Raw genomic sequence first — 15,035 nt, 5'->3', positions numbered from 1 at the left:
AGAAGATCTTATTTCCTGCCCTTCTGAGGTAGAAAAATGATACAATACAGAGCACAGAGCACCATATGAAGATTCATGGTTAAAGACACTGAGCCAGTAAGCATTTATTTGCAGGATGTAGGATTTCTCTGTATCTATTCTGCTTTGGAGAAAAATATACTTGAGAAGGATATTTGCTTGGGGATGGGGTCTGGTATGTATCCTGGGGAGCTCCTCAGAGGCCCTCAATTGTTAAATCCTTTAGATCCCAGTCACAGGTTAAGGGGAACTGGCTGAGCAGGACAACATTGTGGCTACAGCACTGAGCAGAGACCAGACAAACTCTTGTTCTCTTTTCTCTGCCCTTTCTGAACCTTTGCACTCCCTGTTTACTCTTTCAAACATATGTTCTTGTCCTAGTGCAATACTGCTTTTGCTCTCATGTTTTGCTGCCAAGAATGTAAGAATGCATTGAGTAAAACCTTGTTAAAATTAAGACAGGATATTTTGCAATTTGGGATTTAGCACAGGAATGTGAGATCATTTGTGAACAGAAGAGTGTGATTGATACTGGAGTTGTTCTCGTGCCTCTCTGGGGCAGTTCCAGAAGACTATTGGTCTGCTGAAGCCATATCAGCCAAGACAATATGAGCGAGGAATCCTTTTTTCAATGAGCTGTGCTTTTCATTCCGAGGCACCACGGTCCCAGCCAGTTTGGAGCTGAGCCCATAACTAAAGCTGTTGACTTTTGTGACATTTGTATGAAAGTCATTGCTTAATGCCTGGTGGCAGGGAGGATGAAGGACCTGAGATGTTCACATTGCTACAAGATGCTAAGTAGCTACCAAACTGTCAGATAATTGGCAGAACATGAACTCCATGCAGAGAAATGAGTTGCTGTTGCTCTTAGCAGAGCTGCTCTTTATTGCTGTGGGAACACATTCCACTATTTCACAAACCTTTATTCTGCTTTTCTTGGAGGGAGAATTAAACATCTGTGTAACTGCAAGGAAATAATCAGAGTAGCTGGACTCTGTATGTAAGGGAGAATTTGAGGCTGGTTTCCAATACTAACCAGAAATTTTTCTTCTCTGATCTGCCCTGTGGATTTTCAATGCAGCTTTGCATTGCATATTCATCACCACTTGGCTGCACGGATCTGCAGTTAATGGGAATTCCACACACCAGATGAGTGAAGATGACATTTACATGACATGATGTGCATATAATGTACCACATGGTAAGTCAGAGGGGGTTTCTGATCTGGGCAGTCCAGCTTCCTCCTTTGCTATTGAAATGACACAATCTCCTAGCTTCTATTTTCCACGTTTTGAAACATAATCAAACTGCTAATCCCAAGCACTAAAAAATTATGAATCTCTGTCGTGCCAAAACAAAAATAAAAATATTTAAGCATAAGATTTTAAAAATACCATTTGATGGATTTTCTGGTTTTGGGCCCTCTCAGTACAGTCGTAAATGAAAGAAAATTGCACTCAAATAAATAGAACATGAGTTTCTGGACATTCGCAGATTTCCAGGAGCTAAGGCATAAAGGCATATATTCCAAGAACTATGCTAAAATTCTTAGACAGACAAAACTGGATAAAGATAATGAATGCCTTTGTTTCTTACTTTATTTCTCATGCATTCTGCAAGTGTATTTTGTCTTACTGTCTTATTTAATTTTGGGGTTTTTTTTCCTACACTGATAGCATGGGAACGAGAGGAAAGATAGTATTCTGGGTTTCTTAAAAGGTGTCCAAATTCTTAGAAAGAAGTGATGAAAATTTGAACACTTCTTCCTAATACCAGATCACCTCAGGCATATTCCCTGGCTCAGCCAGCAAAGATACACAATGAAAATAAGAACTGAGCCTGAAATTTATAGGTTAGTTTAGAGAACCTAGTCACAAAGTAAAGCAGTTCAAAAGATGTTGAAAAGAGACTTTCCTGATTGTAAAGATGAAATGTGTAAGGAAGTAGTTATATACAAAGAGAATGAAAAAATCATGCTTTCTAGTAGGAAGATTAATAAGCATAAAGTAGCTGGGAAACTGTATGAGGAATTCAACAAAATTTGTTCCAAATATGTTTTCCAAATAGGATTAGTTGCCCCAGTCTTCACTGATTTGTTCCATTGATATGATTTGCTTAGGAATATCAGTTAAGGTTATGCAAAGCACTCTACACTGTATCCTTAATTCACTTTAAAACTGGTTTGTATTTCTTCTGAAAGATTTTACCCACAGGTGGCCTGGTAAATCACTGTGGATCAATATTGAGGAATAGCTCAGGTCTAATATAAATGACAGGCACAAATTTAATTTTCACTACCAGTTCTGCATGACTATAACTGAGCACAGAGCTTCCCTATGTGTTAAACTGCTTTTATCCTTCTACTAGGGCATACACTAGTTTGAGTGTATGTGTGACTATTCCCTCTCCCAGCTGTATTCTTACCAGCACACAATGAAAGTCAGAGCAAGACCCTGAAGGCCCACTCCTGAGCCGGTGGAAATGAATGAAAATACATTACCAGTAATAGAGGTTATATCAGGTGGAATTCTTGTTGCTGACAATTCCTATCTGTAATTCTATACATAACTATATCCCCATAAAGAAAGGGCTTGAATAGATCAGAGCAGAGGCCTTTTGTATACTAATACCAACACCATCACTAATGTGCACTCAAAAAAAAAAGTTGATCACAACAGAAATATTCTTCTTGAACATACTTTTTTCCAAGGAGCATAATAATATTATAAATTTCACATTTAAATGGCATGATGCACCAAGCAACTGGCAGACATGGTGTATGGATCCCAGCATTTTGATACTCCCGAAAATTTTCTCTTTTAACTCATTCTCATAATCCAAACAACTTCCACAAATAATGTTGGCATTCTTCCCATCTTGACGTTTGGTGTCTTTAGACAAATGTCCTGATTGACTGATCACTTGAAAAAGTGCAAGTGCTTGAATTACATGAAAACACCCACCAGCTTCTTGTGAGTCCACTCTGGAGCAAAGCTGGTGTTCCTGCGGTTCTGTCCATGCACGTGCACTTGCATCTGTACTCTGAGGGACGTGGTCTGTTTTAGCCCTGCTGCTCTCCTCTGCACTGAGCTCCCTAATAATGCAAGGAGGGCTTAGAGCTTAGTGTGGGCAAACCCAGCGTCCAAAAGTGCTGGGATATTTTCAAATGAGAAATAAAGGGGTCTTGGTGTAAACGGACCTCAAGATCAGAGTGTACATGTAATTATTATATATTGCATGTGCAGATGCAAAAATCCCTTTGATTTGGTACTAAAGGGAGATGCCAAGGTGTCAACATCATCTTTCCCCTCACTGCTGGGTACTGTGATGAGGCTCCCACTCACCTTGAGGTTCTTGTTGTGCCTCTGGAGCTCCCGGCACAGGCTCTCGAGCTTGCTGCGGGCAAGGATGGCTCGGCTGTGCTCACTCTGCAGCTGGTCCTTCTCCTTGGTGATCTGGGCCTGTCTCTTCTGTAGAGACTTCAGCTTTTTCTGCTCAGCACGATGTTCTTCAAGCTGGGCAAAACAGGGATTAAAACAGGGAAACACTGATTAAAATGAAACAAAGTGGGACAGAAAAGAAAAGAAAATGAGCTCTTTTGGTTTGGGGAAAGTCTTCACACTTTCTTAACCTCCTAGGAAATCTTTTCTGTTTATCATCTCTAATGTGATGGGAGAGAAGAACCTGGAGATCCCCAAGCCTGCTTGCTGCAATAGTCCCAATTGTGCTGTACTGTGGGTGAGTGAACATAGTTTTTAACATTCTTGTCACCCATTTTAGCTCTTCCTTCTTCGGTTTGAATTTCTTTGAAGGACTTCTGTGAGGTTTTTATTTTTGTTTCTACATTTGGAACTAGAGGAGTCAGTAGGGCTTTACGTGCTGAGATTTCTCCAGATCATTAGGTGGTACAGCAGTTGCTAATTCTATTTTATTTTTCCTGAAAAAGAAGCAGTTTCCTAAATATCCGGGAACCTGCTGGACAAAACAACAGAAGAGGAGCTGGAGACCAGGAATGCTGTTCATGTGGGGGCTTTGCTGCTGAAGGAGGAGAATTCTCTTCAGAGAAGTTTCCCAAAATGACACCTGCCAGGCTCCTCTGGCTCACAGGACCATGTGAGAGCATCTGTCAATTGTGTTTCTGAAAGTTCTGTCATCAGTGGGAGTGAGTCATGGTACATCAAACCTCTTTTGGGCTCTTTGTCTTCATATAATTCCTGCAGGAAACACAGACAGTCCCTGATGCTCCCTTAGGAGCCTGCTGTTCTGTGGGTGCATGACTCCTGCCTTCTCTAGAAGGCTGGTAGGGAGTAGGGTGTATTTAGAGGGGGAAGATTATATTGAATTGATAATAGTAACCCCTGCACAGTCTGGTTATTTCTTTTGATGCGTGTCTGTCACTGGATGTTTGGAAAAAAATTCCTGTACTGTAAATTAACACCCTAACAATAAGGTCAAAGAAGTCTTTCATCTCTGAAGCTTTTAATGATTTCACCTTCTGTTCCAGCACACAATAACCCTCCTCACTGTATCACAGATGTGCATACATTGCAAGGTATTTCTGAAGTCCAGATGTTTTCTGGTCAAAAAATGGTAGCACATGAGCTTAAATATGTGAACCTTAATAATAACAGTTGCTGTTAGGACTACATTATCTAATAATATGTTACCACTTGTACTAATTAACCCCAGTATGACTGGGAAAGTCTGTGAGCATTGGGAAATGATGTGCAGCTCAAACAAGACAGTCAACAGCATCATATTTTACACTTTCATCTGTTTTCTGCAGATGTTCAGTAATTTATGCTTATAGTTGAGAGGTCTTTGCATTATTAATCAAATCACAGCTAAGTGTGCCACAAAACAATGCCCTCGTCAGCTTGGAGTATATTTACAGTTTATGTTCAACTTTTAACACGTATATTGTCTACTTTTGCTCCTGTAGATCACAACATGGGCTTTTGCATCTAATCAAGCTGCACTAGCTGAAATAATTTTTCTAGTATTGTAGGAAAAGAAATTTCTTTTCTGTAATTAAGGCTGTGATCTTTTTTCTTCATAAGTTTGTTTTTGTCCCCTTCCTCTTTGTGCTGAAAAACATAAAAAGTGTTATTTTTGCTCCGCATTTTGCATGCACAGCCTGTGCTCAGTGGATAATGATTTATCCAAATTTTATGATTCGCTCAAACTGTGCTTGAGATAGAGGGCTCAGAATAAAGTTGGTCTTAATCATGGTATGAAAAGTCTTCCATGCATTTTTTTGCCTTTTTTTCCCCCCATTAATATTACTTGCACTAGAAACTTATATCTCAAAGTTCTCAGGAATATCTAAGACACGGTGTTACATTTGCAATGAAAAAGACAATTCACTGGTAAATAGGAATGCTGAAAGGGTCCCAAATCATAAATTTTTAAGAATAATCATTTAAATAGAAGCTAAAATTAACTGCAAATAGGAGCAATTTTGATTTTTGAAAGCTGTCCTAGAGAAATAAACAGTCAATTTAAGAAAAAAGTTCTATCTTGATCCCACTGCAGACAATGTCAGAGCTCATATTTATTTTTTAGCATATTGTTCTTGCACCCAGCACTTGTGAGACTCGCAGGACCTCTGAAAATAATCCAGTTATAAACAATTCTGCAACAACTGTTTGTAAGCTAAAGCTGTTGTAAACCACAGTCTTCTTTGCTAACCCAACGCACCGGATTATTCACCGGACAATGAATGAAATGTTCTCTGTTGGCGAGTAGTGTGGCAGAGCTTGTGCCCAAATGGCTGTGCCATCCCACTTCCCCATCCCTGCTGGTATGGCTTCTACCTTCACCAGCCCATGCTCCAGCCTGCAGTGTACCCACAGTCATACAGGCTGTGCCAGAGCACGGGCTGGCAGGGATATAACATTGCTGGGTGGCCTCTTCAGCTGTGGCCAGCCCCAATGCTACTTGAAGCAGGGGAAGCCACTGCCAAGCACCCAGCTCCATCACATGGCTACACCTTCCCCTGAGCTGTGCTACAACAAGTGTTTGTGTCACTACACGGCTCACCAGACCAGGGAGCTGATCTGGCTGGAAAACAACTCAGCAAAAGCAAAATGTGATCTGAAGTGTGTGATGGGGATGGACAAGAGGGAGCAGGGAGAGTGGTCACAGCTACAGCCAACTGCTGACAAGCCATTAATCACCACATACCCCTCAGCCGCTTTGAGTGAGCAGGGTAAGGCTGTCTCCAACAAGGTTTTTGTTGTATTTAAGGAATGATTTATTTCAGTGACATTGCACAGTATGTCAGAAACAAGTGTTCAGTACTTTTATTTTAGCACTTTCTCCTGCATGGGCTACTGGCAATAGAGCCCCTGTTTTATACAGTGCTGCAATGCCATTTGAATGCAGTGGAGAGTACTTTGTAGAGAAAGAAGACCCATTTCAGTTAATCCATGAGCATGAAGTCCCTTTAAGCATGAGATAAACTATGAACAGCCTGAACCCAATTTATGAAATCAGAGGATTTTACATGAAAAATGGAAAGCTAAATTTCACTTCACACTATGATGAGACATGGACACATCTGTGCATAAAACCAATTAAAAATCAATGTTCTGCTTTGCATATTTTTCAGCACTCCACAAAGCGTAAAATGCTGCAGCCTTGTCAATGGAAGATTTCCACAGCTTATGGTCATACAGTCCTCTGACTACAAAGGAAAATATCCCTTCATCTGAAAATAACCCATCTTAAGTGTGGAAGGAACAGTCAGGTAGGTGGCATTGTTACAGGAGTGACATTATGGTGGTAGGGGCTTTGATTCTTCATTTCATTGTGCTGTGGCTTCTCTTACAATTAGTCTCAGTTGTCTATTATCTGCTTCCTAATACAGAAAGCTTTATACTAAATCCTGTATTATTTTCATTTTGATGAAATCATCAATGCATAATTTAAAGCACTACCTGCAACAGAAACATGCAAAACTCCTGGCAGGAGGTGAAGGCAGGAGCCTAGACACCAGCCTCCAGTGTGGGTCAGTTTGGTAGATTTGCCTTTAGGTACAAATATTCTGCCTCATCAACTTTCTGGCCCAAATCTTCTTTTCCTCACTTTTTTTCTCTTTTTTACCCATAATTATCTGACCATGACAGCTGTATTGGGATTCACTTATCAGGACAGATGCTACTGGTATGTGAGGTTTGACCATGCTTCATGTAATGTATTTTTTATACCTTCTTGTGTAGGCAGTTTGTACAGAAAAGAGCCAACATTGTACTCACGAGCTCAGCATACTTCTTAAACAAGAGGTCCAGCTTCTCTTCTGGAGTATTCAGCTTATTCAAACTTTGCATCAGTAGAGTGGCTTCTTTTCCTTAGAAAAAGAGGAAGCAGGGATTTGATGCTAGAGATAGTTTGTAGTTGATGTACTGGTATAAAATTGATGGTTTGATGCATGGGTCTGTAAAAACACAGGGTGAAATGAGGCATTTTGGAAAGAAAGGAATAATTTTTACTGTAAATTTCTGAGTTTTTCTTTGTCTTACAAGAACAAACATGCTAGGACTTTCCTCCATTTCAGACCTCAGCAATGGGCTTTTTTCTAACAAAGGCATTGTCTGTGAAATGCTTTTGTCCTGTGTAATTTGATTTTCATTCAATGTCTTTGCAACTTGATTAGGTCAGACATATGGAAATTTGACTGAAACAGGACTGAAAGGGCCTGGACCCCAAAGGTTCAGGAAAAGCTCTCTTTGCAAGTAAAAGTGGATCAAATCTGGGGTATTCAGCTCCTTTGCTGATAGACCCACACAAGACATCAAGAATATTAAGTCAGATATAGAGACTATGTTGTGGAAGTAAACAATCAGAGAGTTGTAGGTGCTGCCACCCAGGTCTAGGCTATGTGATGCTCGTGTAAATCAGTTCCCTGACTTGGTGGAGAAAACTTGTATTTCAGAGAGAGTCTAATAACTCCCTGGGCATGCAAAGCTAAATCACTGCACAGCCATTTAGTTATTGCTTCTCCTCTGATACCTCTTGGTTTTCATTTCAGCCCCAGGTATGAGCTGCAGCTTGAACACTGCTTGCTCATCAAATACAAGGTATCCCTGACATCCCTGGAGATAAGGTTGTCTGTGGTCCCAGGGGCTTGGACCTGCTTTTCCAAATACTCCTGCTTCCTGAGACTGTTAGACAAAATCTGCTTTCTGCTTTGGGCTGGACATTTTCTATGTTTTTAATTCTAGTGCAGCACAGGAGTACTGTCTCTGGAGAAAATCCTTTATTTCACACTAAATTCTCTCTACAGCATCAGCAAAAATAAGTGGAAGTGAGCTAAAATCAAATCCTGGTGTGAACTGTCACAAGGGCAGATGGAGAACTGTGTGTCGGTAGGGTTCTCACTGAGCTTGCTGAGGTACCAGTAACAGCACCAAAGCCAAGGCAGTAGAAACAGGAATTTTCTTCTGGACATTCAAAGAATTTTTTGAGGAAGAAAATCCATGCCAGGTCCTATGCTTAGTCCCTTGCCTGTAAGAATGTGCTGTAGTGATTCCAGTACAGGCTTAGTCTGCATTTGGGTTTGGGTTCTCAAAGATTGGCTGGAGTTAAATGCAGGAAGGGAAATAATTTACATCTATATTAGATTAGAATGTAACTACATTGCTCTCTAGTGGCTGCCCAGCAGAAAGTACATGTATACGAAAACTTGCTAAGACTTCTTTCTAGCTCAGCTGGCAGCCCTGCCAGGGCTGAGGTGTTAGAGAACAAATGTATAGGCTTATTTCATATATATTATATGATGAGTCCAGGGGTTTACTAAATGAAAAATAACCTGGGCATGACAGTAAATATATTCTACAAGTCCCCATACCACATAGTAGCACCATTATTACTGTTGTGACCAGTGAGTAGTCATATCTGAGCAGACAGGAGAAGAAAATATTCACTAAGGTACAGATGAAAGGCTAGGTTTTCCTTCTTCTAAGTGACTTTGTACAGTGTGTCATTGCACTGACAGCTTTGGCTGACCAGTGTGGGTGGCCCAGTAGTGTATCAGTGTTGTGTGATACAACTCTTTTTTTTTTTTTTTAAGAACTAATATCTGATATAGGCTACATGTTGGGTAGTGTCAAAAACAATTAGCAGTTATGGAAAAGTTACAATGGTCACTGTCATTTTCAGTGGTAGCTGGAGGTCCCTATCATCCATACCAGAAACTTAACATGGTAAAGAGCAAGGACCAGGGAGTTCTCACCTGTGTTTGCAGAAGGGCTGTGTGAGTATGTGAATACTTACCTAGTCCCTTCAGGATTTTCTTCTCCAGCTTCTGTTCCTTGTTGCCACTGGGTTCCTTTGCTTTGGAAGCATCCCCAGGAGCCAGCTTCTCTTTCTCACTCTCTTCATTTCCATCTTCATACTCTGCATCCTCCAAGCTGCCTGGCTCTCCTTTCTCAGGCCTGTCTGTTCCTGTAGCAGTGCTTTCCTTCTCCATCAGACTGGTGGCAGACCCGTAGGTTTTAATAATGTCCTCCAGCTGCCGGCTCAGCTCCTCTGAGATGTCACACACGGCTGCTTCAGGCCAGCTACGTGGCTGCTGCATGGGGACTGGAGCAGGGGATGGCAGGCCAGGTGCAGGTTTGTCCCCACCCTGCCCCTGGATGTCCTGCCCAGGTGAGGAGGAAGACTGGTCATTCTCCATGCTTAGTGCAGCACCTGACAGAAAAACAAATGGAGGGTTAATTTAAAGGCATAGAACTAGCCATATAAAGAATTAGACATCAAGTTGTTCCCAAAGCTTGGCCAGCATGTGAGTGATTTTTTGTGAAATTTGGGATGGCAGCTTATCCATTGGTTCTGGCTTGACAAATATGCCACACTTAGATAAATAAACAAGGTGATTTTCCTGCAAGGAGAAAGTCAAATTATACACTTTCCGAGAGAAAAGCCTACCCAAATCTAACACTTAAAAATGAAAACCTCTAATTCCCAGCAATGACACATGAAATGACACCCCAGTCACTTATACCATTTTCCTCCTTGAATAAAATATTTGCCACATGTTTACTTTTCTTGATCTGTTTACTGGCAACACTGGCTTCCAATATAAGCAGCTTCACTTCAGAGGCGCATTAGTTTCATTTCCTCTTTCTCTCCTGTTGACACATCTTAAGTCAATAATCACAAAAAATATTTTAAATGAAACTGGTGCACTGAAAATTGCACTGTGCCCTTGGAAAGCCCAGCATGGTTCTTGATCTACAAGAGACGTGCTTTGGTACCATCACAATAACAGCAAAGAATAAGATTAACAGCTATAAACCACCCTTCTCTTGTACTTGCTGCATGCTGCTGACAGCTTCTTTGACAAAGTACAAACTACAGAATAAATCACAATGAAATAAACCCAACAACACATAACAGTTTGATAGCCCATGGTGTTTTGTGGGGTGAATTTCAGCTATTTTTTTCCCAGTTTGCAAAGGGAAGCTTTTGTTTTCTCAGGTTTTTGAGCAGCTATGCTCAGCCAGGCAAATACAGAGTCCCCAACATATCTGTGTTCCTGCTCTGGCTTACCCAGGATCTGGTAATGAGGTTGTCAGCAGGAGCATCCTGGGCAACAGGAAAACTCAGAGTAGAGAAGGCCCTTTCCCTCTTAGAGGGAGAGGCTGCTGGCACTTCTGTGTTACCCTCATGAAGCAATGCAGAAGTGTGGGGTGCACAGCTGGACCTTGATCTGCAAATAACCCCCACTACTGCTTGACTGCAGATTCTGTACTCTTTCCAGCCATGAGTCCTTTCTCTCTCTTTTCCAGACTGATGTTTTCTTCCTCTCTTTAATAACATGATTTATAATGGTGCTAGTGGGGAGGAGGGGAAGAAGCTTACTTGATTGGTTCTTTCCAGCATCTGAAGTGGTTGCTTTCTTATTTTTTTAAAAGATTTTGAAAACATGGAGCTAATTGGGAAGCATTTTGTTCCCTGTTCAGACAGGCTGCAACATATGTTTTCGATAGTACAGTTTCCAAAAATGTAAATAAAATGACCAAGGGCACTATATGATAAAAGAGATGTCATTTACTGTAATAAATAAGTCAGTGTTCTTAAATTCTCCCCAGTCAAAGTGATGTTTGGAAGTGCAGTGATGGCTATCACTAATGCAACATTTTTGAAGATTTGATTTTCTAGCTATATGACGAGGCTTGCAGATAAGATAGTCAAATGGGTTATCATCTCTCAAGCAAACAATTGAAAGCTTTGAGTGGGCTCAGGAAGCACTTGAAAACTGTTAGCTATAAATCCATGCCCCTGCAGCTCACCCATAGATACAACTTGTCAGCAGAAATTGCTCAGGAATTCATCTGGACTTGGTCTCACAGACCTGTCACACAATCGCGTCCCATTCTTTCCTCACTCCTTGTGGCATAGCCATCACATCGCTGCAAAATGATTGTAAAATTATAGCCATCTGATTTGATGTCATATCGAGTCTAATTGACATTGAAAAATTAGACCCTGTATGTGCAATTTAAGTAAATAATTCCAGATAGCATAAATGTTAGCCTCCTGTTTGTGATCTTTTTAAATTGGAGTTAATTGACTTCCAACTGATTCAAGGTCAGTAAGAGTATTGTAAAGGATAAGCTAGACACTCCACAAAATATGTGTTTATCTCTCACATGTTCAGCCTAGTGTTTACTGTTGCAATCATTAATCTGAGCTAATTGGCAGTTGGGAATCAATCAGCTAGAAAACCCAGGACTACCAGCTCTTGTTTAGGCAGAATAAAACTCTCAGAAAGTATATCCCAATTCAAAATAGCTATTTTTGTAATATGTTTATCACAGAGGGAGAGCAGGACTGCAAAATGCTCCATTTCCAAATAGTAATTTATTTTCTGACTATCTCCCCCTCTTTGTAAGAAGGCTCAAGCTGATGTTCTCTCTGTACCCCAACTCTCTCCCTTGGCTGCCTCCCAACTTCATCACTTGTGTGATAGCATTCTCTGGCTAAAGTCTTCCTCTTATGTGAATCACAAAGCATGTCTCCAAATACTGTAGGCTTTAAATCCACAGTGGCAATTGATCTGTGCATGATGTGCCTCAGTAACAAGAGAAAAACATGGGCAAATGAAAAAGAAACTGGATTATTAGAATCAAGGACACAAGATGTCTACAACCTGGCCTTGCAAGAAATCTTTGCTAACATACATTCCTGGTTAGAAAGGGATTAGTTATAATCAGTTGGAAACCATGGCAATTCAGAGCTGCTGAGTTTCCATCCACCAGCCCAGAATGGTGAGCAGGAACCCCAGAAATACACAGAAATTAACTTCTAACCCAAAGGTGCCCACCCACTGGGTCATACTAGCAGTTGTATTTACACACACAAATAAATATCCTAATGTTTTATTTTGTTCTTCCTCAGACTAAATCAGAGGTCTGATAACTGCTTCCCAGCACAAACCCAATGCCTGTGAAAACTTCTACTTCTGTACCTTGTTTTGCACAACAGCTTCCACAGCACAGCAGTTTATGTTGAGGGAGTCACAGCATCTGAGACTTGCCTGTTTACAGCCTTTGATGCTGGGAGTTTTTAGTGCAGTTGGCCCCAGTTCTCCCTTGTACTCCATCCTGCTTAACCTTGATGTACACAAGGAATTCTCCCTTATCAGGCCACAAAAGACTTTTGGTGCCAATTTCAGCAAAACACAAAGTGTTTACATGATACTCTATCTTAAACACAGTGATGCCTAAAAATTAGGTGATGGAGTCCAGAAGAGGAATTTCTCGATTTTTCAGACTTGCCCAATTTTAGACTGGCCACCTCTTCAGTTTTGCAACTCCTACTAGCATTACTGTTGCCTCCAGGCACCTGAATTTCCAACACAACCTTATCCTGTATGATGGCAAGGGAGAGAGAGGACTGCCCAGTCTGAGTCTGAGCATTGCATCTTGTTTACTCTTTTTCTCCTGCAGTCCCAAATCCTGGACCTGTTCCACGGCTGTGAGATCAGCACCTTTCTTGGCCCTGGTGTTTTGGATGGAAACTTGACACTTGTGGTTGCTGCCTACAAATAGTCACTGTGGTCCTCCTCTCTTTCAGTGGGGAACACCCCCAAGGGCCAAAGGGTGCTGCTGCCTCCCCACTGTGAGAAAGACTCTTCTCTATTCTCCTTCCTCTGCCAAGAACTTGGGAAAACTCAGGACAGAAATGCAGCTTTCAGCATAGCTGAGCACACAGCACAGCACAGCCACAGGTGCAGCCAGAGGCAACAGCAAAAAGCGTGTGCCTCGGATCAGTCTGGTTACATGCTGAGTTTGTTTGTCTGCAATTATATCCCTCAATATTTCACATTTGCAGCACAATTTGCCTTCACTGTGCTTTGAAAACAGCCAGTATTTCCAAAGTAAAAGGTCAGTATGCCAATGACTGATTTAGCAGAGCTGCAATAGCCATCCCACTGCTGCTGGGAAAACTGTTCCTGTGCTGGGGTTTGCCAGCCCACCTCTCACACTGCTGGGAGCTGACACTGCTGCCCAGGCACCCTCCTGGCATGACCAAAACATAAATTAAACATCTTCTTCTTAGCTTGCAGGCTGCCTTGAAGAGGGTTACAGAATTTTGTTTATCTTTTATAAACAGTGTGCTTCCCCTTCCTTCTGATGGGATTTGCTTCCTGATTTCCTTCTTGCAGCTTGAACTTCTAGAGGGTTTACAGACTGGTCTATATTTAGCTTTTGCATCGCCATGTATTCAGCAGAAGGACACATGGCACCTGCTCTGCAGCCAGGAGCTATTTTAAGCCCTTCTAAAATGGGTGATGGTATTTAGCACTTTATGCTCAAAGTGCACATAAACACACATTTCTCTAAAACAAAGCTTTACATATATTTGCACCAGCCAACACATGCTGATAAAATCTGATTTTTTATCTTTATATAAGACCAGATTGGTCTGCAGTGACACATCAAAGCAGCAAACATTAAACTCTGGAATTGCCCCTGCTACTGTAGCTCCAACCACCCTCCAGAAAAATACAAGTACCTTCTTACAGTCTAGATAGACAGTGCCCTATGTGTTACTTTAGAAAGCAGAGATAAAACCAGCTATATCAGCTACTCACAGCATTTGAATAGCTTTATGATTTATGTGAAATTTTCTAGTACAAAACTGAACAAAAGTCTGGAGGTTTCATGGCAGTTTTCCATACAGGCTCAGAACTAGACTTGGAGAAACTAGACTTTCTGAAACCTCCTGCCTCACATCTCATATGGCACCTGAACCTTGACCATTGTTGTAGCAGACCACACATGGCCCCCTGCCTCAATTCAACACAAGCACTACCAAAGTAATCTTAATTTTTTTCTGATTACTCTTGATAAAAGAATTTCTTACTTTCACTAACAACCTTGGATTTCCCTATTTTCCTCAGATGGCACATGGTGCCCAGACTTTCCTAGGGCTGTTCCTAGAAAATGCAGGTTGATGCTCCCAAAAGGAAGTACTTACATTCAAGCTCTTGTGCCATGTCACCAAGCAGTGACAGCAAGGAAGCTGTTCATCAGACTTACCCGAGCAAAGAGAAGATCTGAGCAGAGCAAAAAAGCCAGGCAGAAAGCTCAGACAAGGGCACGCCAGCAACAGGTTCTGCAATCCTGCCACTGAGGAAAGAGAGACAGGAAGACCAAGTGAGGCGGGAAGGACAGAGTGACACAGGAGGAGCAAATAGTGCGGGGACTGAGTGCGCACTGTGCAGGGACCGTCTCTGATAGGCGCAGGGGAAGCTGCCTGCTGGCTGGCAGCATGAGCCAGCTATGTTGGCTATTCCCTGCTCTGACAGAGATAGCACAAGAGATTAGAGACTTGGGCCCTCAGAAAGAGAACAGAAAGGAAGGATACTTACACAGCTGCTACCTTTCAAATTTAAGTCTTAATCCCTCAATGACTTGAGGCATTATGCTGTGTGAAATTTGTCTGTATTGACAATGGATTGGTCGAACTTGGTTGAATTTTTCTATGTCTACCACAAAGACTGG

The 15,035-nt window shown here is 41.5% G+C and overlaps 1 protein-coding gene across 3 annotated transcripts in view; it reads right to left on the bottom strand.

Annotated features, from left to right (window-relative positions):
• Positions 1 to 14,733, bottom strand: part of TXLNB (taxilin beta) — a 34,667-nt gene extending 19,934 nt beyond the window's left edge. Inside the window, exons 1-4 of one of the 3 annotated variants that reach the window (XM_041423802.1) lie at positions 14,571 to 14,733; positions 9,295 to 9,711; positions 7,278 to 7,369; positions 3,363 to 3,533 (exon numbers count right to left, since the gene is read on the bottom strand). In XM_041423802.1, the coding sequence (XP_041279736.1) occupies positions 3,363 to 3,533; positions 7,278 to 7,369; positions 9,295 to 9,697 (666 nt within the window). In that variant the 5' untranslated portion in view covers positions 9,698 to 9,711; positions 14,571 to 14,733. Of the gene's footprint in view, positions 1 to 3,362; positions 3,534 to 7,277; positions 7,457 to 9,294; positions 9,712 to 11,377; positions 11,437 to 14,570 lie in introns of those variants that run through there. The other 2 variants (XM_041423801.1, XM_041423803.1) reach the window with 2 other exon arrangements.
• Positions 14,734 to 15,035: the final 302 nt, after the last annotated feature.

The sequence above is a fragment of the Onychostruthus taczanowskii genome, unplaced genomic scaffold, assembly GCF_017590055.1.
Source record: "Onychostruthus taczanowskii isolate IOZ18803 unplaced genomic scaffold, ASM1759005v1 scaffold8, whole genome shotgun sequence".
Taxonomy (NCBI): Eukaryota; Metazoa; Chordata; class Aves; order Passeriformes; family Passeridae; genus Onychostruthus; species Onychostruthus taczanowskii.
The sequence above is the reverse complement of the archived record's forward strand: the minus strand, read 5'-3'. Positions and strand labels throughout refer to the sequence as shown.